This window comes from Pleuronectes platessa, chromosome 3 (assembly GCF_947347685.1).
Source record: "Pleuronectes platessa chromosome 3, fPlePla1.1, whole genome shotgun sequence".
NCBI classification, from domain to species: Eukaryota; Metazoa; Chordata; class Actinopteri; order Pleuronectiformes; family Pleuronectidae; genus Pleuronectes; species Pleuronectes platessa.
In genome coordinates, this window is record NC_070628.1 from 7,175,242 (window position 1) to 7,198,001 (window position 22,760).

Here is a 22,760-nt window from a genome sequence, read left to right on the forward strand (position 1 = left end):
TTGCAGATGAAAATCACATCTTAAATGTGAGGTTTCACTTTGTATTATGACAAACTGTCATTTTGAGAGACAGCTCGGGAATAGGCTGCAGTAGTTGTGTTTGTGTATGTGTTTGTGGAGAGGGGGGGGGGGGGGGGGGGGGCTGTCATAATGGCAAAACCACGGTCACCTTCAAGTTCCAACCTCAACCTTGGAACAGCCACCAGGATCCACCGGAGGATCTCAGGCTGATAAGATAAGATAAGATAAGATAAGTTAAGATAAACCTTTTTTGTCCTACAATGGGGACATTTGCTATTCTATAGCAGCAGCATGAGTCAGAAATATAATACAATCAGTGAATAATAATAATAATATAACACATATTAAAAAATATGAATTGAGATAAAAACTAATAGACATTATACAGTGTAAAAACAAGCACAATATGGAAGAGATTGGAAGTAAATCCCCTTTCTTTATCGGCATGTTTGATTCACCATACTGAGACAATATAAGAGTTTCTTAATGGGGGAGAGAAGTACGGAGGCTGAACGGGACAAAACATGAATGATTCCTCAAACATTATAATGAATGGGCTGAAATAAAGCAAAGCTCGGATGAATGAACCCGCATCTGGTAAAAGAGGGAAAGTGGGACGCGTCTCTCTCTCTCTCTCTCTCTCGCTCTCGCTCTCGCTCTCTCTCGCTCTCTCTCGCTCTCTCTCTCTCTCTCTCCAGCTGCTCTTCCTCCTGTCGGCCACCAGGCGCCACTGTTTCCCCCTCTAAACAGCTCCCTCTCCGGTCTGTTTTGGTCACATGCCGGTGAAGCTGAAGTTGCGGCTCCATGTCACACACGCGTAAAGACAAAGTGGATGGCACACGGGCGCACGAGTGGCACCAGAGCCAGGGAGACTACCGGAGCTGAACCGAGGGCGAAAGGAGGAGGACGAAGAAGAAGAGGAGGAGGAGGAAGAAGAAGAAGAAGAAGGAGAAGGAAGGAGGAGGGGGGAGGATGAAGATGAGAGCAGCAGGAGGCTGTGGTAGTATGCCACCAACACCAGCACCACCACCACCACCGGCTCCGACGTGCCGGCGCTAGGAGCAGGGGACGCACGGCGCGGCGGGCTGAGGGGCTGCGAGCCGCGGCGCGTTGAATTGGGGGAACAAACCCCAAAAGTTCAGTGACCGACTACAATGGTTATAAATGGGTCCCACCTGAACAGCTCCTCGCCAGACGCGCTGCTCAGCCGCCCGCCCTGGGTCACCACCACTTTGGGCTGCTTCCTCATCTTCACCATCGTGGTGGACATCCTGGGGAACCTGCTGGTCATCTTCTCCGTGTACCGCAACAAGAAGCTCAGGAACGCAGGTGAGTGGGGGGGGCAAAGAGGTCGGGGAAAAGAGAACAAGTAAAAGTAAAGAAATGAAAGAAAAACCCAAAGTCCTGAAGATGACAAACCCCATGTAGGTGTACAGTCTCCTCCGCTCTCCATGGTGACACATTCCGATGCCTAGGTGTGTGTCCGTCCCTTTGTTGTTGTGTGTTCTCATTTTTAACAACTATAAACAAATCCGTGTCTTTTATACGATCTCGCAATAAGACTCAACCTTCAAGCCATAACTCGTCTTTCATTAAGATCACCTCAAGTTTAATGGTGTTTTTTTTTCTTTCCTTGTCTTATATCATTTTAATAGAATAAGAACATATTCTTCTTAATCACCTCCCAAGGTTATTGGATAACTTCATTGTGGAGGCTTTTTATTTTTGTGTCTTTTCATATTTTAACGAGTGTCAACAAATCCGTGATTTTATTCGATTCAACCTTGAACAGGAACTCGTCTCACGCTTCATTTGTTCATGTTGTTGTTTGTTTTTCCTTCTCTTATATAATTATAATAGAACATAAACATATTCTCCTGAACCCCCCCACCAATCGTAGAGGCTTACAGTAACAGTAGAGGACAGTCCACATCGAGCTCGACTTCTGAAGCTGACTCCACTGACCTCCAGTCAGCAGAGCCGAGGTTCAGAGGCGAGCGGAGCTGAGAGAAACACTATAGTGATTATTGACACGGTGTGGAGCCACTGGGAAAGCCCTGCCTCCATCCCAGCTGAGCTCAGCACACTAATGCTTCCCAGGCTTTTCCACTGTCCACGTTACTCCAGCCCCGGAGATCTGATCCAATAAAGACAATGACGACTGAATATTTGAAATCATCTCCTGGTCCCTGATGGAACTTAATGCCGTGAATGTGTTATTTTTTTTGTTGTCTTCTTCCCCTTGACTGTGGATTAGATTAGGACGTGGGCTGTGGATTAAATCCCGCGCTCTGAATTTGGACTAGATTGACAAAGCTGTGTGGTGTCTCGCTCGGGGAAGGTGATACAACGCACATGATTTAACAGTCAGAGGATGGAGCGCTGCTGTGGAAGAGAAGAACCCAAGAGGCTTCTGTCAGGCTCGGGTCGGCACAACCCTAACTGGCAGCTTCACTTATCCCGGCTGTCATCGTCGGCAGGCTGCACCGGGGCTGATCGGCTAAATACACACCTGCCATTACCATTTCACTCACCGCTGAAATGCTAGGGGTCAGAATAGATTTCCGTCATCTGGATCGAGAGCGGAGAGCCCCCCCCCCCCCCCCCCCCCCCCCCCCCCCGCGAGGAGCATTCAGGATGAACAAGGATATGATTTCCTCCTACAAGCTGCTAGTGTTTTGTGATGATCAGGGTTTGACAAATCAGTAGTAGCCCTGCCTGGATTGAGTGTTTTTAACAGAGCTGCAGTAACATTAATACTTATCTCCAATATATCCACGATGATTTCATAAGTTGTAGCGTTTTCGTGATGAATTGTGGAACAAAGAACGAGACAAGAGGAACCATAAACGTAGGGAACCGAGTCTTTTGAAGTTGTTCCAATAATTACGGCTATAATAACTTGTCAGGAGGACATAATGCAGCGGCAGCAGGACTTTTAATCAAGCGTGGAGTTAACTCACACTATCTCCACTTTAACGTTGCATATGGTTGAGAATTTACCGGCCGGGACCCCGTGTAGTTTCTCACTTCATTGGGGAAATTCAATTTTTCTTTCGAGAAGCCGAATTCCGACCCGACGGGTTGAAGATAAGTCCAATAAGCGAGGATCAAAAGGAAGTGAGGGGGGGGGGGGGAAGAGACAAAGCTTAATTGTGTCCGTGGCCGTCCATGAATCTTAACGAGGCCGACGTCAGCTGATGACGTGCCTCCTCCAATCCGGGGGGGCTTCACTCAAGCTTCTGAAGACGTGCATGTCTAACTCAAGACTCTCACAATCTTCTTTTCTAATAGCCGACGGCAAATTGTGCACAAATTGGCAGACGTATTGATTGGTATGAAAACGATTCCATTCATACTTTCATCACTGTTGGAATGTTTTGACAGGGGGGAGGGGGGGGGGGGGGGGGGGGCTCATCTGTGGGAACTCAATGCCAAGGAGGATTATTTCAGTCGCAGCCGCAGATTTACCCAGCAGTCCACAATTTAAGGAGTGGGGTTCTAAACGCCAAATTTGTTCTGCCCCGCATAGAAAGAATCCAATTTCCTGCTGTTGAGTAGATCAAATCCCACCTACGGTAAAACCAGAGGGGGGGCACACACAAAGTAAACGTTGGTAGAGATTGCCCAAAAGTACAACAGCACGCGGATAAACTAAATAATGAGTAATGAAATCAACTCAGTGGAAAAGCTGGCAGGCGCCGGGTGGCATATTGCGAGGCAGCAGCAGCACTGCTGTCTCCACCCGGCCGAATCCCTCCCCCCCCCCCGTCAGCGCACAAAATGGCCAGTGATGGAGTGAGCGTGAAGCCAGCAACACATGGTGAGCGGTTTGAGCTGCTCGGCTGGACCCGGAATCAGTGCTGTGAACTCAGCCCGGCGCCAATAAGTCAACTTCACTCGCTCCTGTTTTGTTGCAGATAAAAGTCATTTCGAGTTCAACGCTTGGGGAGAAAAAACTTAAGATTTACTGTGAGGAATTGTTCTGACCAGCTGTTGGGCTGCAGTGCAATGTGAGTTCATGCATGAGGGGGGGCTATGAAGCTTTTTATTGATGACAACAGAGGAGAATATCAAACCTGGAAACCCTGTGTGATTGTGAGCCTAGGTTGTGGTAGAAGACGCTTCTGATCTTGGTGTTATTTGAGTCTTGTCACAGAAGACGATGAGCTTCACATGTTGGGTTAGGGTTAGGCACACATTTTGATTAGTAGCAATATGACAGAAGTTCAATATAAATATATAGATATATATGCATTGTGCACGCATGGCGAGGAGGTAAAACACAGAACTGGGTTTAATGGGTTTAAAGAGATAGAGGCTGAATCACCATTTCAGGCCTGTCAGGGTTTTTTATCTTTTTGTGACATTAATAGAGACAACGATGGGAAAACCGCTCGGCCAAACACTCTGGGTTCAAGCCTCTTTCCGGGGTCGTTGGATAAATATGCATTGTGAACGCATGGCGAGGAGGTGAAACACATAACTGGGTTTAATGGTTAATGTCTTTAACCTTGAAAGAAACAATAATTGGACATTTATCCTGGACAGATATTTGGCTCAGCCAGGTTCTTGCCGTGTGGAGTTTGCTTGTTCTCCCCATGTTCATGTTGGTTCTCTGCGGAGACTCTGGATTCCTCCCACAGTCCACAGACATGCAGATTGGAGTTAATGGTTGATTTGAAGCTGTGGGTGAGGGGTTGTTTGTCTTTGTGTGTTTGCGCTGTGATACCCTGGCAAGCTTGTCCAGCGTGCACCCCCCGTGACCCTCAAAAAAGGATAAGCGGTAGAGATAATGGATGAGTGGATGGATAATGTTGACCTGCCCCAGTAGCGACCCAGCACTCTTCACTGGCAAACCACAGGATCCTGCTTTCTCTTCTTCAGCTTGAGTCAGTGAACGAGAAGAAAAGAAAAGGAGAGTCGGGCGTCTGCAGAATATGTGAAAAGTCGTCTTCGTGTCACAGCGTCCCCGTTTCCTTTTTGCACTGATCGTCCTCAAAGCAGGAAAAACTTCCACGGCTCCAGAAGCACAGGAAGTTTAAACAGTGACTTACCTACTGTACCGTGCACAGTGTGAGATGACAGGTGAAGACGAGCTTTTCAAGGTGCTGCTGCCTTTTGTGCACCAACCTTTCTCCTGCAAAACAAACCAAAGGAACTGCCGGAGCGGGCGCTGTCTGTGTGACACCGGGTTTATCCTCTTCCAGCGTTGCGTGTCGGCAGAATGTCATTTCCCATCGTTCATTACACCTCTTGTGTCTGCAGCGGCAATATCCCTCTCAGCGTAATGAATATTTTCAGGCGCTAATGCAGAATTAAGTGGCATTTGCATGTGATTCCAATTAAAATGAGCGTTTTAGTCCTCATAATAATATCCATCGGCTTTGTCGGGAGATTCTTAACGGAAATGAGCTCAGAAATGTTAATATCTTAATCTTAATAAAGAGACGACTATGAAAAGAAAACAAATCCCCTTTCTGTAGATGTTATACAGTGGATGTTGATTTCGCTGCATCCTGTTTTATTTAGAAGCCATTTTAGAGAAATATTCTGCGAGGAGCTGTGAATCCTTTAGCCCGGGCTTCATCAGATGTTCCCAAATTTGATATCAAGATTGCACAACTAAGGTTAAACTGAAGAAACAAGTTGCTCTGGGTACATTTGTTGAGTTGGCACAAAGCTAAATGAAAGAATGAATGAAAGTTGGTTTCTATTCAAATGCAAAAGTTATTTCAAGGGTTGTTCTCACTTTTATTGAAAGAAGGCGACAGGTCTTTATCTGTTTTTATGCACTTCAGTGTTTCACCCTTGAAATACCTGGATTTTCCTTTTCTTTTTAAAAAATACAGGCATCTGCTGTGTGGCTCCTAAACACCATCATTTTGTCATTTTCCCTTGTGAATGGCTGCTCTAACACTTTGTGTGTTCGCTGTATGGCTTCTCACCACTTCAGAGAACTTTGTAAAGACATAGATGTGGAGCTCACAGACACTGAGAGGACATGTGTCTTTGGAAATGTCTCAGGCAGCGCCAGGTGACACTGGGTTAGGGTAACCCCAACCCCACGATCAGCTGACTGTATCTGCCTCGGCTTTGCTGCCGACTGAAGCCTCAGACTGACAGGAGTGGACCCCACATGGCTTTCTGCTGCTGTCGCTCATCTGCCTCCCAGTCGGACATGTTGTTCTCCCTGAGACGATTCCCAGTTGTGTAGAGCGGTTATCTGAGTCGCTGAGTTCTGTCGACGCAGAAAAAGTCGAGCCGTAGCTAATCAATAAAGCATTTTCATTCTCTGAGCTGCAGCTCACCGGAGACTTTTTGTTTTTCACTCCATTCTGAGAAACGACTCCAGAGTCTGTCGTGTGTGACAATCCCAGATTAGAGGTTTCACAAAACTCCAACCATCTCTGTCTGGTACCAAACATCAGGCCTCGGTCACTGCCATTTAACCCCATTCGGATATTCAATGTGACCGAAGCTCCGGATCTGTAGCTGCATGATTTTATGAATCACTCTGCTGCCACATGATTGTCTGATCAGATGTCATGCGAAGCTGTGGCAGCAGGACGAGCACTTTCCTTTAGAGGTGACTTATGACAGCTCTGACACCACTGTGCAAAGAGAGGGAGCGATAAACAGGGGGGGGGGGGGGGAGGCTGAATCCGTGTCTGCACAGGAGGCGCAGCGGGAGCGGCGTGTTAGCGGAGCAGCCTCTGCGCCTCCTGTGGCTCCTCACGGGAGGCGTTAAGGCACAGGAGCGAGTTGTTGTCACTGCAGCTAAAAGCCCAAATACACAACCACTGAAACAACACATGTAAAAGGAAAAACATGTTTTGGGCCATTTAGTCTGAATGAGGACTTTGTGGGTTTGTCTGCATCTTGTGAATCCAGCATGAGAGGATAGACTGGAGCAATACAATCTACTCTATAGAGACAGTTAGTGAATATATAGGAGGTATATACCTCACATCCAGCTTGAAAGCTGCTACTTCAAGTGTTGGAACCTCCAGTGGACAAATAATTGAATCTTTTAATTTATGTATTTAAATGTTGCATAAACCAGCATGGTGTTGCCTCACATCACGGTGGTTTGTGGTTCGATTCCCGGTTCTGCCAGGAGCCTTTCTGTGTGAAGGCTCCCTGGGTTTTCTCTGGGTTCTCCCTCTGTCCAAAAACATGCAGATTGAGGTCATTTTGAGTCTAATTTGATAGTTATTGTGAATTTGAGGGCCAACGTTGATAATCCATCTCTGCATGGTGGCCTTACCATACGCTGGCGACCCGTCCCTGGTGTGACCGACTCTGCTGTGACCCCCTATACGATGAGCTGTGTACATAACAGATGGATGAAAGAATTTCTCTCTTTTCCTGGAAGATGAAATGTGTTTAGTTCGGGTTCAAGTGGGCCTCAAAGCTCAGGTTTCTAAAGGGAGGGCCTTTAATAACTGAAGGGGCCACAGGTTAGAGAGCACGTGTGTGTGTGTGCTGAGGTTGACATAAGAGGTGCTGCGCTGTATCCACTGCAGACATTATCAGATTAAATCCCTGATAAAATAAACACCACGTCAGCACAGTTGCATATTTGTGCCGTTTCCACATCCCTTTGAAATATTAGTTTTGAACTCGATACCTTCCTGGAGATTCATCCCCCACGGATCATAAGGATTAAAAAAGAAAAGCAACCATAACACAAACACGGCGATGAACAAACTTCATTTAATCTAACCCACATTCCTCAGGCGTCGCCCTGTGACTCCAGCGGATACGAGGAGGTGCAGAAGTCACGGCTGCTCGCTGTGACAGGCGTCGGAGCTGCACAGTGTGGTGGAGCGCTCCATAGTGGGAGGAGTGGGAGAGAAAGGGCTCGGTGGGTGAACAGCAGACTAATTGGGGAGCCACAACAGCCAGCAGGTCATGACTTTGCAATTAATTCATAGTTTTCCCGAGCTGAATAAATGAACATTGAGTGGGCGAGGATAAGGAATCTCCGTCTCTTCCTCATGGGCCACTTAACTCCCAGCTATAGATTAGTTAATCGCCCTGCTGTCAGCCAGGACACGGGGGGGGAGGAAGGAGCGGCTGTGAGCACAACCCGGAGGCTGCTTGGTTCCAGTCAGCGTCACCTCCTCCTTCCCCTGCCTGTGTGCGTCCTGACACATACAAAAAGACGTCAAAGACTCTGTACATTTTCATTAACCAAGCAAATCAACTTTCTTGGTTTTTACAGATTTCCTATTTTTTTCGGTAAGGATTAAGAGTCAAACCTCAGATCACACACGAGTCTAATTGGATGGCAGAAGTATGATGTTATCGCCGCCTGCTTTGCCAACTCTGTCCGACTTGGTTGCTGCAGCCCTTCTTCCCTCTCGGAGGCGGCGAGTAGAAGGAGGCAGCAGATTGTCGCCCGGCCCCCGTCGCACAAAGGAGACGTGCAGTGAAAGAGACAGAGGCTGAATCACCATTTCAGGCCTGTCAGGGTTTTTATCTTCTCGTGACATGAATAGTCACGACGATGGGAAAAACCGCTCTGCCAAAAACTTGTGTTTTTCTCCATCTGACCCCGACTATTTCAGGCCTGGCAGGTGCCACATTGTCCTGCTGGGCTCAAGCCTCTTTCCAGGGTCATCGGAGGAAGAACCACTGACCCGGCCAGAGCTCATGTGACTCAGTCAACTCTTTACAAGGTGCCGCGGCTGCTCCATTAATTTCTGCAGTAATCCATTGTGTAAACACGATTTGCATCAGCTGTATGATAAGAATACAGGCTGTGTGTGTGTGTGTGTGTATGTGTGTGTGTGTGTGTGTGTGTGTGTGTGTGTCTGAGTAAACATCTCTTCCCTTCTTTCTGGTTTACATTCTGCGTGGTGCTCGGCTGTTCCTCTCACTAAGTTTTGTGCCTCATCCCAGTCTCCCACCTTCCTCCTCCTCCTCCTCCACCTCCTCCTCCTCCTCCTCCTCCTCCTCCTCCTCCTCCTCTTCCTCCTCCTCATCCTTCAGTTTACTCACCCTGGCGCACGCACACTCGTTTCCTTTTCTCCCTCTTTTCACTTAAATTTGACCTTCCAGGCTTCATATTCCATGACACCCTGTCTGTTTGTATCGCTCTGATCCAACACCCCCCCACCGCTCTCTGAGGACGTTCTGCTGTCAGGCCTCATACCTGGAGAAGACTTCTGCCTATAGCGCTCTGCATCAGGCCGGCCGGGCAGCCAGACGGTTATCACACAGACCCTGTGGATTCAGGATTATATAATGGCCAAGTGGGCAAAAAAGATTATTAAGTGTTAAACAATGACCAGTCTGACAGGGTTCGGATTAAACAAGAGCAGGAGACTGGCATCTGGTCCTCTCTGTCACGACCCCCCCCCCCCCCCCCCATGCTTCCTTTCTCCTGATCTCATTCTGTCTGCGTCCTCCTCTCACTCTCACACACTTTAAAGACACAACATCGTTAAATACTTCTGCATACAAGAGATTGTATTTGCAGCTATTTGAGATTCCATCCCCTCACTCCCTCCCTAATACCCCCCCATCCCGTGCTATTTTTAATCATTTACAATATTATACAGTGAAACGTCTTTCTGCTTGATAGGACCTCGGGATGACGCACATGGAAAGCCCAGGGCAGTGAGACCAAGTGAAACCTAATGCTCATCCAAGGGGAACTTTGCACAACACATGCATACTGTAGAGCTTACTGTAGAGCTGCAACTATTTCACTGCACACACATGCATGAAGCTCAGATGTTGGCTGGTGACGAGAAAGGGTGTCGGTTTGAATCCCAGTTCGGAAAAAAATCACAACATGGAGGCAAGGAGCGCTCGCCTCTGCGTTCAAGGTGCCTTTGAATGCAGCACTTAGTCCACCATTTCTACTGAGTGTCCAGCAGTGGAAGACTGCAGTTGGACTCAGCAGCTTCCAGCTGTGAATGCGTCAGATTAGATGACTGTTACACAAGGACACACAATGGAAAAATATGCAGGCTCCCTCAGTCCTTCTCGGATTTAGTTTTTAAAAAAAGAAGGAGAAACAGACGGGCCGACCTCGTCATCTTTTAAATATCTCCTCCTTTATTTCTGTCCTTACTTTATAATTAACGTGTCCCAGCGGGCGGACGAGCAGGCGGCTCAGTCACAAAGCCTTGTCACTCCCCACGAGCGTTGAATGGCATGCAGTGGGGATTATTTTTGGCAGACACATGAATGCCACTTGGTGTGGCTCTGTGTCCCATTCAGCCGTATCAGACCAGTGTGTCTGGGCTCAGCAGTCGTGAGTTTGTCACTCGGTCACAGAACTGTCCTGCACGCTCACTCCAGATGACTGCACCATCACAAAAATAACCGTTTCACTAACTACAAATTGGTGGGGGGAAGGGGGGGGGCACGTCAGACTAAATATAATCCAGAGGTTAGAGTGGTGCCTGTTGTCTGCGCGGAATTTGGTAACGTGGTTCAAAGCGCGCCTGCTCTAAAATAGGTGTTTTGTTTGGTGATCCCGACTCAGTTCGGAGCAGAGGTGTCGGAATCTAGGAAGCCCATGTCCCCTCTGTCAGAAAAACAAAAAACAGGAAGCGTATTTCTCAGGAGACGACAAACAGCGATAAAAGGGTTTTGTTGCTCAGAGGCGCAGGAAAGAGAAAAGCATCACCGTAAAATCTGTATTTCCTGAGACATTCACAGAGACACACATTTGTTCCTTCAGTCTGCACAAGAAGCACATTCATCCCCAGTCTCCTCAGAAAGCCTCTGTAAACTCCAGCGTTATGTAAGAGCCAGTAGCGAGAGATGTTCTCAGCTGGATTCGCTGTGGAACAGCCTGAATCACGACTCATATTCATGAGAAGGGGCATTTTTAATCAGTCCCACGGAGAAATAAGAAATACAGTCATGTTTGTGTTCTGTAAAGTCCCAGAGAAGTAATTTTAATAAGTCTCATCACTTTGACATTCAGATCATAATTTCTTCACTCTAGAAAATCCATTTGCAGCACTGTTAACATTTTCTTTTTTTTTTAACAATATTTAATTTCTAAAGATTGAAATTAAATGAAGTCAGGAGCCTGCAGCACCACTGATACCGCAGATTGAATTATGACATCTTATTAAATTATGATAATTATAGAGATCTCATTAATAAGGTTGTTAAAGCAGCTTTGGTGCGTGAATCAAATGACATCGTTATGAAGCAGACAAATTTATGAATTGAATATTTAACCTCCACACCAGAGAACCTTTTCGCCCCCTATCTATGTCTGTCGGTGTGTGTGTGTGTGTGTGTGTGTGTGTGTGTGTGTGTGTGTGTGTGTGTTTGTGTACTAAATAACTAAACAAAACATTTACAGATTTTCGTCAAACTTGTTATGCATCTTACTTTGGAAGGCTTCTCCAGATGATAAACTTCTGGAGCTGATAGGTCAAAGGTCATAGTCAAGGTCAACGGAAATATGATAAGGCAAAATACATGTTCCAATATATCTCCACAAATATAAGAACTAGAGAGGCAGTGTGAAGCTGATATTGATCAGAAAATGATTCCCCATCATAAGATGTCAGGTAATTTCACAAAGACATGATCAGAAAATGACACGATTCATAATTAAGCAATGGATTTATTTAAAGTATCCCTATAGACACAACCTAAACCTATATAGATTGAAAAATTATTCATCAGCATACGTTGTGAATGATCATCATTATAATTCCACTATGATGACAAGGCCATCTATTCTATCAATGCATTATCCTTTGCAGCCGATAACATCACAGGCACAATGTACAGCTTCCTTGGATTAACCAATCATTTGTCATCACGTGGTACAAATGACGTTATTATTACATTATGAAAACATCCTCTCATCCTGATTGGAGTATACACAGCTTGTGAGTGCAGGGTATTCATAGCTGCTCAGATGCTTTAAATCCATTAATAGATCTCTATCACACCATCGGGCGGTGGTTAAGGGCTCTTCCTGTGGACGGGAGTGTTCGAGTGTTGGTGACTCCTGCACTTTGTTTTAACAGCAGAGTTGTGAGCAAACAGCGATTCTCACACTGGAGCCTTTTTCCTGCTCAGATGAGTCACAGTCACGGTGCGGAGGTACAGTACAGAACTTCTCCAGAGGCAGATTATCACACATTCCTCGTGGCATGTCACGTTCTGCAAAGTTGGAGCTACGCGTCTCTAATGAGCAGGAGCTTAGTGCTTGAGATTTCCCTTATCACAGTATGCTTTGCTTTAATGACCCATAAACATGCCCCCCCTCCCCTGGTGATTATTGTCTAAATGAGTGTATTTAGTCACACTCTCACACACTTTCACACATCAGCTGGGTTCATTCCAGCGTTCCCTGGGTGCCGTCCAAAAGCAATAGAGAATTACGCGGGAGGAAGTTGGATGTTCGTGCCGCTCGCTTCTCAGTGACCTCGGCTGAGCCCTGGTTTCTCCGGGGATATGAGAATAAACTCACGTGGCATGTTCGTATTATTAAAAAAAATATATATATTCCATGGGAAATATTGAGCTGTGATAAGATGGGCGATGTGGGAGGATATGTGTGATATCTGTGCGGCTTTGGGACAAATCCTCTTTGCTGACTCTGCTGCAGCGTGGACCCAATATCTTATCTTTCCTAGTTTTATCGAGAAGATTGTTTTCTGCTGTGGCTGCTCTTCACTGTGTAAAGTTAAAGTTATGGAAGAATTTCATGGGTCACAAAAGAAGTGACAGAGTAACACAGGATATGTGTAAGTGAATGAGGGACTCAATGGTTGTTTCTTTTGTTGTGATGCTCATATTTCCTTCTTTGCAAGCTGTCACCTTTTATCATCTCAGGAACTCCCTTTATATCTGCTCTGAGCACCAGTGCTGTTTTTAACAATAGTGTTGCCCAATATTAGCAAGGTAATGATGGTCCCGGCTTTTCTATTAAATGCATGAAGTTATGTTCAGGTAGTTTGGATCATTATTAGACCAGAGAATGCAACAATCTGAATTCCCCGCCCTGACACTAAGGACAGATCCGATACCACTGTTTGATTAATAATCTCTAGGCCTGATTTTGTGGAAGGGATTGAGATCATTCTTTTATGTTTAAAGCATCATTGAGCTTCACGTAGACATTGCTTTCCCTAACTTAGTAAAACAAAATATAAAAATTTAGAAACATGAATTATTCCCTCGGAAATTTGGTAAAAACATTCACATTCACTGTCTATTGTTTACTCTCGACCATGAGAACCACTGGAATGCAGCCACACGGCCTCAATAACCAAAGCGATGAGATAAGTGTGACGTAAAGCTGTGTTGATATATTGTGTGATTTTCTACTAACCTTATACACATTAAAACAGTAGTCGTTTGATTCATTGTTCATATCAGAAATCACTTAATGGAGCTTTAATGTCAAGAACCAGGACTTCAGCCACAGCAGGAAAGAAAAAGATATTCAAGCCTTTGGATGCATTTTAATGAAGTGGATAGCAAAAGAAAAAAGTTTCCTACGCTGGTAGTTTGATTGGCCGCCAGACCACTGCTCTGCTTTGACATTTGGCGGCCATGCATGCCATTTAAATAGATGAGTGCTTATTATAGCTAATGAGATGCTGGAGGTACTGGGTTGTCCCTGGCATTGTAGAGAGGAGGACGTGAAGAGAAAGTGAAGTGATACAAGTGAATAAGAGAGGGGTAAAATGTAGTGTAACATCAGTATTATCATATAATTTGATTTAGGATGACCCGGTCATACCTTTCTTTTGATGGACACAACGATTCCATACGAAAGGGAAGCAGATGAGTATTTTTACCTCCACTAAAGAGGTTAGTTGTTTTGTTTTGTTTACTGGACCAGATGCAAACACTACTGGACAGGTCACCACGTAACTTAGAGGACGGACGACAGGATGGGTCAGGAAAGAACTGTGAGCTCTGACTGTCTGCGTGGACGGTAACAACTTTATGGATTGTGCTATGGGCGATAGTTATTCATTAAAGCAATGAAGGAAAACACCAGATCAAAGATTTCTTATGTTGTCATGAGAAGTGTAAAACATATTTGGGGTTTATTTTGAAACTGTGGCAGGACAGATAAGAATAGATCATTAATGGGACTCACTGCTGTGACATGGCTTTCAAAGGGACCTTCTAGTTTCAACCAGCAGTTGATCTACCAATAATTTCTTTAATGATTGTTTGTGTTCCACAGTTATCACTGTTTCCCAGAGCACAGTCTGATAAATTCAGATTATTTGTTTTGCCGCAAACCCTCAATTTGGAATCAAGTGAATGTTTAGAATTTCTGCTTGAAACCGACTAATTGAGATTCGGCTCTACTCCCACATTTGGTCAAACTTGAAGAAATGTCGTTAAACCCTTGATCAGAAAGATGATGCTTAGAGCCCGCCAGTCCAAACTGGAAACCATGAGAACTGGAGCAGACAGACGAGTGTGAGACAAACTGTTAAGTCGGTGTTTTCACAACGGAAAATTATCCCCAGTTTTGTGGACAAGGTTGTGTTAAAAAAAAAGCTTGACTTGATGTAACCAAAGTGGAGTCTTCAGTTACATCAAATTCTTACATCACAGCACATTGTGGCCGACAGTGTTACATGAACCGGAGTGGAGACATGCATCATGGCCGGTGAGACGCCCGCGAGGGGTTAGGGTGACAATGTTGCCGGCGGTTTGCGAGCAGCTTTCCTGCTGAGGGTGAAAAGTGTTTCCAGGCCTGTGCATCAAATTGCAGTGTGAGCCAGAGTCCAGTGTGAGAGGCGTCTGTAAGGCAGCGACAGACACTGTCAGTGATTCTCTGTGCAGAGGCTTCAAAGATCCAAAACCAGCTGCTGATCATTTATTCATCATCTGTGTCCATTAATTCCTCATAAATCATCCTGTCAAGGGTCCAAATTAATGCCCTGTGGTGTAATTTCAGACCAGGTCACTGTGTGGGTGTGGAAGTGTGTGTTTCTCTTTATCTCACAAAGAACCTGACTTCTTCACAGTTAGTAAAACGAGTGTTTGAAATGGAATAAAGTAAAATGTTGACTAAGTATTTCAGGGGTTTTAAGGTAGAATTTAGTTTTTAAGGGTTGGACTGTGGAGGCTAAGGAATGTCAGGGTCCTGTGCCAGTATGTTTCTCTGCATATTATGGTCTGGAGTCAGGGTCAGACCAGGTTCGGACTAACATTTTGAAATGATACCTGGGTGTGGGTCAGGTTCAGTCATATGGGCTGTGCCATCTACTTGATATTTTACACTGCACATTCCTGTAATCTCAGATAATATTTTTGTTCCTCTTACTATATTTCTAATGCTTAACCTGCATTATATTATTTTAGCTACTTACAAAACAAACACGATTAAAATCAAGACGTAAGACGACCGCCCCGCCTAGACAATAAAAAATGGACTAACTGTGCTTTTATTTGATTATCATAATCTTGTGTTCAGCATCTATCTGGAAACTTGGTCAGTGTTTGACTTCAGGCAGGAAACTTACAGTTGCTTGATTGTTTTTTTGTAAATGGCTTTGAGCTGCGTCTGGAAATGAGGATGATGAGATTGGAACCAGCATCAGTGAAGCTGCGAGTCCTGAAACCAAAATGAAAACTTTAAAGATGCTGAGACACTTTGTAGAGTTGAGGGGAAACTGTGGGAGGATCCTCTGTGGGTTTGATCTGAGACCCTGTTCAACATCACATACAACCAGTTGATCAATTATTAATGTAGAAACATTGATGAGTGCAACACAGAGTGGATGACATGAAAGCTCCTCAAAGCATCTTGACCGCCCCCTGGTGACTGGCTGCAGTACAGGTCATAAACCATGTCTCCTCCGTGTTAGTGGATGGGACATGAACCAAACCTTCACGTTAAATGCATTCTTCTCAAAGATGGTTTCTGTCATTTAACTTTGCTCTTATCACGAGGTTGAAATGTCACGATTGACAGGTGAGACTGAATCGTGATTGGCTGAGCACATGTATGGGCGGGACCTTGATACCATGGCACCGCACCACCATCACTACGTCACGATGATGTCATCGGAAACATGGCAGCGTTAGTATATCTGGGATATTGTGTTTTGATTTCTGAATACTGGAAGAAGTAGAAATATGTTGTCCATCTTTATGTACAGTCTATGGTGTAATCTTAAATACTGAATATCTTATATTTACAGCTACTCAAATATACGTTTTTTTTTCTTATTTTACGTCAGAATAACTGGATTGTTGACAAAACAAGTAATTCAAAATGTTCCTCTCTGCCCTGTGAAAGTTGTACAGACTAAACACGTCCTTATTTTTATTTAAAACAATATTGACAGATTATATTATATTGGAAAATATTTGTCCGCTGCAGCTCTAGTGCTGCTTGCAAGATTGAATTTGGTTTGTTTTCATATTCCCACAAATCCTTTAGGTTTAACCCGGCCTACAAACGACAACAAACACGAGCTAAACACAGATACATCAGGGTCCATTTGTTCCAGCCCTGGAAAAATCTAATCAAACACTGTAGACGCAGCGATGTCTCATCAGAGTAGTGGTTGTGTGTGGGTCCTCATTTATTCCAGCAGCTGGTTGGTGTCATTGTTGCAGAGTATTGTGTCTGTTTGTGAGTTTGTGAGACACAGACTGCAATAGAGAGAGGTTGCATGTGGGCGGGTGATTGATGTCTGTCTCCGAGCTGCTGTTTACGCATGATACTTATCTTCCTTTGTATTTACTGTCAGTTCATGACGCTTTCTGTCTTTCTTTCAGCCCACAAACACACACACCCACTGTTTAAATGAACTTTTGATCTCATCATCATAATGATGGGAAAAGGCCGCACAGGAAGTGATGTGAAGTTGAGAGATGTGGAGAATACTGCTGTTGCAAATGACGATATTGGGTTTTTGATATGAGGATTAGTGAGAGTGTGACATTATGGCTGCTATGACTATGAAACAGAGCTGTTACATTCAGCAAAAGGAAATTGGAAGCCGTGTCCAAAGCTTATGCTTAGTGACACTCATAATAAAACGGTCAGATAAGCCACTAACGACAGCAATAAAATACTGCTCATCTGCTCAAAGTCCTCAAATTTATGAAGATGACAGGAACGAAAAATGCGGAAAGAGTCCCAGCTACGGTAAAAGGAGATTACATTGAGCTCTTTCGGATCAATTGGGGTCAGATAGGATGACAGAAATAACTGCTGCACAAACTAATCATATATAATGAAGCTCAACAGTAGTGAAGCTCTGGTCTGACCTCAATTTTCCACGGGAGCTGCGATGATACGTCAAAATACACAAAGGTTTCACTTGTTTTAGGATCGTTTCAGAAAACTCATTACACGACTCGTTCGTCACGGAAAACCGTCACACCCTTTATTTGATGAGCAGAACATCGGTTATTAAGATGTGGTGTGTGGGTATTATCGGTTGCACAACTGACTTTTAACAAGTAGAGCTGTCAACGGGGTAAGGTCAGTGATTGGTCAGAAGAGCTTACCCCCCTCTATGCTAAACGCTGCTGCATGTGGATTGACAATGCAACTGCATTTACATGAGTGGTCAATGAGAACAGCTCCAGACGTGGGTTGGTCCAACTCCCGAAAAGTGAAGTCAGATCATCTTGATCGCCCCCTTGTGGCTGGCTGCAGTATAGGGCATGAATCCTTAAAAGACGACTGTACTTTTAATTAGTTAATTGACGCTTTAAAAAGTAGGTGATCGATATGACACTGCACTTCTACCTTTTTTAACTGTTCCTTCCTATGTGCCTCTTCTAGAAGTTGATTCAGATGTGTGCTACGTGTTTTAAATGTAAATTTTGTGTTTACTGTGTGTTGTCAATTGTGAATCATGAGTCTCGTTAAAAGGATAATTTCTTTCACATGGGACAGACAATAAAGTTTATCTGTCAATGATTGACAGCTGAGACTGTCTCGCGATTGGTCGAGCATGTGTATCGGTGGGACCTCGATAATCTGGCTCTGGAGACTCAGGCTCCAAATGACATCTAAAGTGCAAGATGGCAGCCGTCCTATCTATCCGGTCCTACAACTGGAAGAAGTGGAGACGTGTCGTCCATCTTCACAGTCATTGATCCCCAATGCGCATTGCGTGTATATGGACCTGGATTTCTGTAAATGGGATGTCACAGGAGCTGAGGGGATTTACAGAGTCAGGTCGTCATTCTCTGTGGATTTGTTTGCATGACACCTTTCAAAAATATTGACAAGTGCGACTTCAAAGTGCAAAAAGCCGTAGCGGATGTTCATCACTCACGTTTTATCTGTTGAACGTGGAGAAATGTTTTTTAACTAAGCTGCGGAGACGGAGGGCTTTGAGGTAGTGATGAAAACACTGGATTCATGGTTTCCACGCTACAAATATTTCACCCAAAATAAGATCCTGAAGTTGCACAGCTGCTGCTGTCACACACACACACACAGACACACACACACATTCACACTCACAGATACACACACGGCATCAGCTGTGCAGTGTGATAAGCTGCTAACTCCCACCATGCATAAAACTGCCTCCACAACCACTGTAGAGAATATTAATAGTTAATCGGAAATAACTTCTGCTCCTGGCATAAAAATTTACTATTGCGGTGTCTCCACTGTATTTAAATGGCATTTTATTTAAATTATGAGGGGAAATTATACGTGGGGATAAACCATAAATCACAGATCACAAATGTATTATTGCACTGGTCCATTTCCTGTCTGTAATTCGTAGTTAATTGAATTGTGACCACCGTCAATCCCTCCATTTTCTGTATCTTCTGAAGGATCAGATCCCAGTGGCAGCAGGTCAAGCTAAACAGTCCAGATGTCCTCCTCAGCAACATTTCCCAGCTCCTCCGGGGGGGAACCTGAGGCATTCCCTAGGCCAGATAAATAATCTCTCCAGCATGTTTTGGGTCTACCCCGAGGCCTCCTCACAATGGACGTGGCCTGAATACCTCCGATGGGAGGTGGCCCGGAGGCATTCTAATCAGATATCACTTCAACTGACTCCTTTCGATGCAGCGACTCCACTCACAGCTCCCTGCGGATATCACAGCAGACACTGTATATATCTCTGAGGCTGAACCCGTCTGCTCAGCGGAGGTAGCTCTTTTCATCTGCTTGTATCTGCAATCTCAGTCTTCAAGTCACCTCTCGAAGCTTGTGGCTACAGATGGGAGTCGAAGCTAAGATCCGAGGGTGAATCAAGAGGTCTCCTTCCACCTCTGCACCCTCCTCAGCCAATCCATATCTGCCTGTCATACTCCTGTTCATTTCTACCCTCCATCCTGTACTAGACTTCGAGATACTTCAAGGACTTAACTTCGGCATCTCCATCCCAGCCTGAAAAGAGCACCCCGACATTTTCTGGCAGACGACCGACTGAAGCCTAAAATGTGAAGGTGCTGACTTGTTGTAAACAACTCAGGGAGGCTCCCCGGCTCTTTATAGTTTCATTTTATTTCAAATGAACCGTAATGTCTCCTCTCATTTACTTACTCCACTTACTTATGTGGCTGCTTTGAAAAATGTGAGACATTAAATAAGACTGGTCGCCTTGTTCAAAAACCAATTTATGTGAAGGGGCACAGGAATTAGGACATTTATATATTTTTCATGCAATGTTAAAAATGGGCTTTTTATTAAAGGACTAAACGTGTTTGACCGTTTCTCAGGGTAGGACGTTGTATCAACCTTCTCCTGAAGGTTTGTCTATAATCTCTCTGACCAATAAAGTCAAAGAAATGTAAATCATTTGAATTAAACCGTTTATCGTGCATATTAAAAATTAATGTTCTCAGATTTGTAATTTGGAACATGAATATTCTGGATTTTACAGTTTCTATTGTCTAGTAAACCTCAATGACCTTGAAGCATGATGAGTGTGCTCATTTCATAATGAGTGGCAGTAACTCCTCATTAAAGACTCGCTTCCCAGGGACCTTAACGACATAAATGGGATCAATTCAATCTTCTGACGGGATCAAGCTGCTTTGTAATTGCAAATGGGAATCCAAGCACCCTGTAATTGGTTGCTGTGTTTATGAGTGTGTGTGTGTATATGTGTGTATGTGTGTGTGTGTGTGTGTGTGTGTGTGTGTGTGTGTGTGTGTGTGTGTGTGTGTGTGTGTGAGTGTGTGTGCGCACCGACAATAAACCATCCTAACGTTGACCTTTAAGGAAATAGAGATTCGGCTCAAACTCTTTTATTAAGATTAAAAGATGCTCAACTTTCGATCGAATAAAAAGAAGTCATGATCTTTTGTGGCTGACTCACGACTACAATACTTTAACCTGTGAGTAATAAAGAAACTAGAGAGCAGATGCCAAGTTGAAGCACCCTCATTTGAATGGAAACTGATCAACAATCACCTAATTCGAGAGGATTATCTTCAGTCTTCAAAGTTCCAGCAGTGGAATATTGGATTTTAAGCCTTATGGCGTTCACCATATTTGTTGTGAACTGTCCTCATGGCAAGACAATATTCTTATTAGTCTGTATACTAGAGGAACTGTCTCTATTGGTGTCCCAATCTTAGTTCTATACCTCTGTCAAGGAGGTTATGTTTTCACCCCTGTCCATTTGGTTGATTGGCTAATTGGTTGGTTGGTCGTTTGGTGGAGTGATTAGTTGATTGGTTGGTTGGTTGGTTGGTTGTTTGGTTGATTGATTGATTGGTTGATTGGTTGGTTGGTTGTTTGGTTGTTTGGTTGATTGATTGGTTGGTTGGTTGGTCGTTTGGTGGAGTGATTGATTGGTTGGTTGGTTGGTTGATTGATTGGTTGTTTTGTCCAGATCTAGAGGATTTAAATGTACTTCCAGCTTCTGCAATACAGATTAGGACTTGATTGGATGATTTGACTTTCAGGGGACTGTTGGGATTTGGCACAGGTACCGATCAGTAAATCATGATAACTTTTTCCTGACCTAATTCAATCTAGTATGTTCCTCCTCTGCGTGGTGACGGTTCCGTTCCCTTTTAGGATCTAGCTGTTTCTTTCGGACAGTTATTTGAGGTCAATGAGTTTGGATCCCATGGGCACAAACACTGGATCAGATATTATGCAGACTGTTGGACTTCCGCTTATCCTTTCAGCTATCGAGGGAAAGTACCAAAACCTCGAGGCTCTTTGTCATCCACCGACCTGCTGGAGCTTCAGCACAACCAGGAGCAGGGTTGGAGGTTCAAACTTCATGTGACCATCTGAAGACAGTGGCTCCGTTCATCTATACAATAGCCCTCTTGTCTGCAGTGCTCAATGTCTCTTATGAAACTGCTATGATTTTGTTGTCCTTCAATTTTTCATCAATATTTACTTTGTCTTAGGGGAAATTAAGCAATATCTGGAAATGCTGACGTGCTTTGGTTTCCTGTCCTCGGTTGGGTTGAAGATCTGCTGAAGCTTAGACTAGTTCAACATGACAATGAGGCAAAAGTGCAGAGTTGTTGTTGTTGTTGTTGTTGTTTGAACTGCGGTTTGAATTGTGACAGAATGGAGGTGTTATAGGACACAAGGTGGAGCACAATCAGTGGTTTGGAGTTTGTGCGTGGGTGTGTGACGCAGTGGTCGTCATAACACTGTATTCAAATCTATCCCATGTGTTCTGGTTGAACTTTAAGTCCGTCTCCCCCGATCTGGGTCAACCCATCAGCCCCCTGCCACGTTCTGCCATTCAGACACTCCACCACTCAGACTGGAACCACCTGTGGAAGACCTTGTGGGGACAGGTGGGATAAGAACCACGTCACAATTCTGTTTTCAGCAGATAATTTGTCTGAATTGTGTTTGAACGTGTTGCCCTTCCATTCTGTGCATCCTGTGTTTGAAAGGACTTTCACACAGGAAATGAAGTCATTCATGCTGAACTTGTTCCCCTTATTCTGATGATTGTGATGTTGTGTGAATGGTTGTACGGTCTTGTTCAAATTGGCTGTGAGGGTTTGGCTTTGGGAAGTGTGTTCGCTTTGAGAACTGTGAAGGACAGAATCTTTTGGAGCTACACTAAGCTTCACAAAACCCAGTTTAGAGACACAGCAGAATGTGGTCATTGTGCAGAAGTAATGTGCGACATTGTCTGGTTTTCTCTTGAGATATATTTAATACCCTGAAGGTTTTTTTACTTAATACTAAGAAAAACTGCAAATCTTGTTGGACAACTTGACATTTCTATCCAAACAATTAGTGAACAGGCAAAAGATTAACTGAAAAATGTGTTCCCCTCTAATTTATGTTAGAATCAGTGTAAGAGTAAAGAATAAACAAACCTTGTGATGGTGCTGACCCTTAGTAAGTTGTTGTTGTTATTATTATTTATTTATTTATATGTTACAAATTCAGTTCAATCTTTAAAAAGACGTTAACAATACAGAAAATATGTTAATTTATGTTCACATATAGTAAAAACATATTCTTAATTCAAATGTTTATGTATTTATATTTTGCTGTATTTGGTTATGGTTAAAACGTAAAATATCAAGCCATAACATCATCTAAGGAATTATGGCCAATATTTTTTAACACATACTGGCTGATATCTTTGTTTCAGAATTGTTTGTACTCCATGTTGTATCGGCATTGAAATCCATATCATTGGGCTCTGGTGCTTGTAGAAGGAGTTATTAATGTCCCAAAGCCTGAAGTGTGTCTGGAACCAATTGATATGTTTGTGAAAGAGGTTGAAGGCACCCTGCATTCCAGCATCAGCAAAACATCAAGTACATTGATT

General features: G+C 44.1%; 1 protein-coding gene across 1 annotated transcript in view; it reads left to right on the top strand.

The window, feature by feature from the left end:
* The first annotated feature begins 1,149 nt into the window (after positions 1-1,149).
* mtnr1aa (melatonin receptor 1A a) overlaps positions 1,150-22,760 on the top strand; it is a 30,578-nt gene continuing 8,967 nt past the window's right edge. Inside the window, exon 1 of the mRNA XM_053418591.1 lies at positions 1,150-1,350. Coding sequence (XP_053274566.1) covers positions 1,176-1,350 — 175 coding nt within the window. The 5' untranslated portion in view covers positions 1,150-1,175. The remainder of the gene's footprint in view (positions 1,351-22,760) is intronic.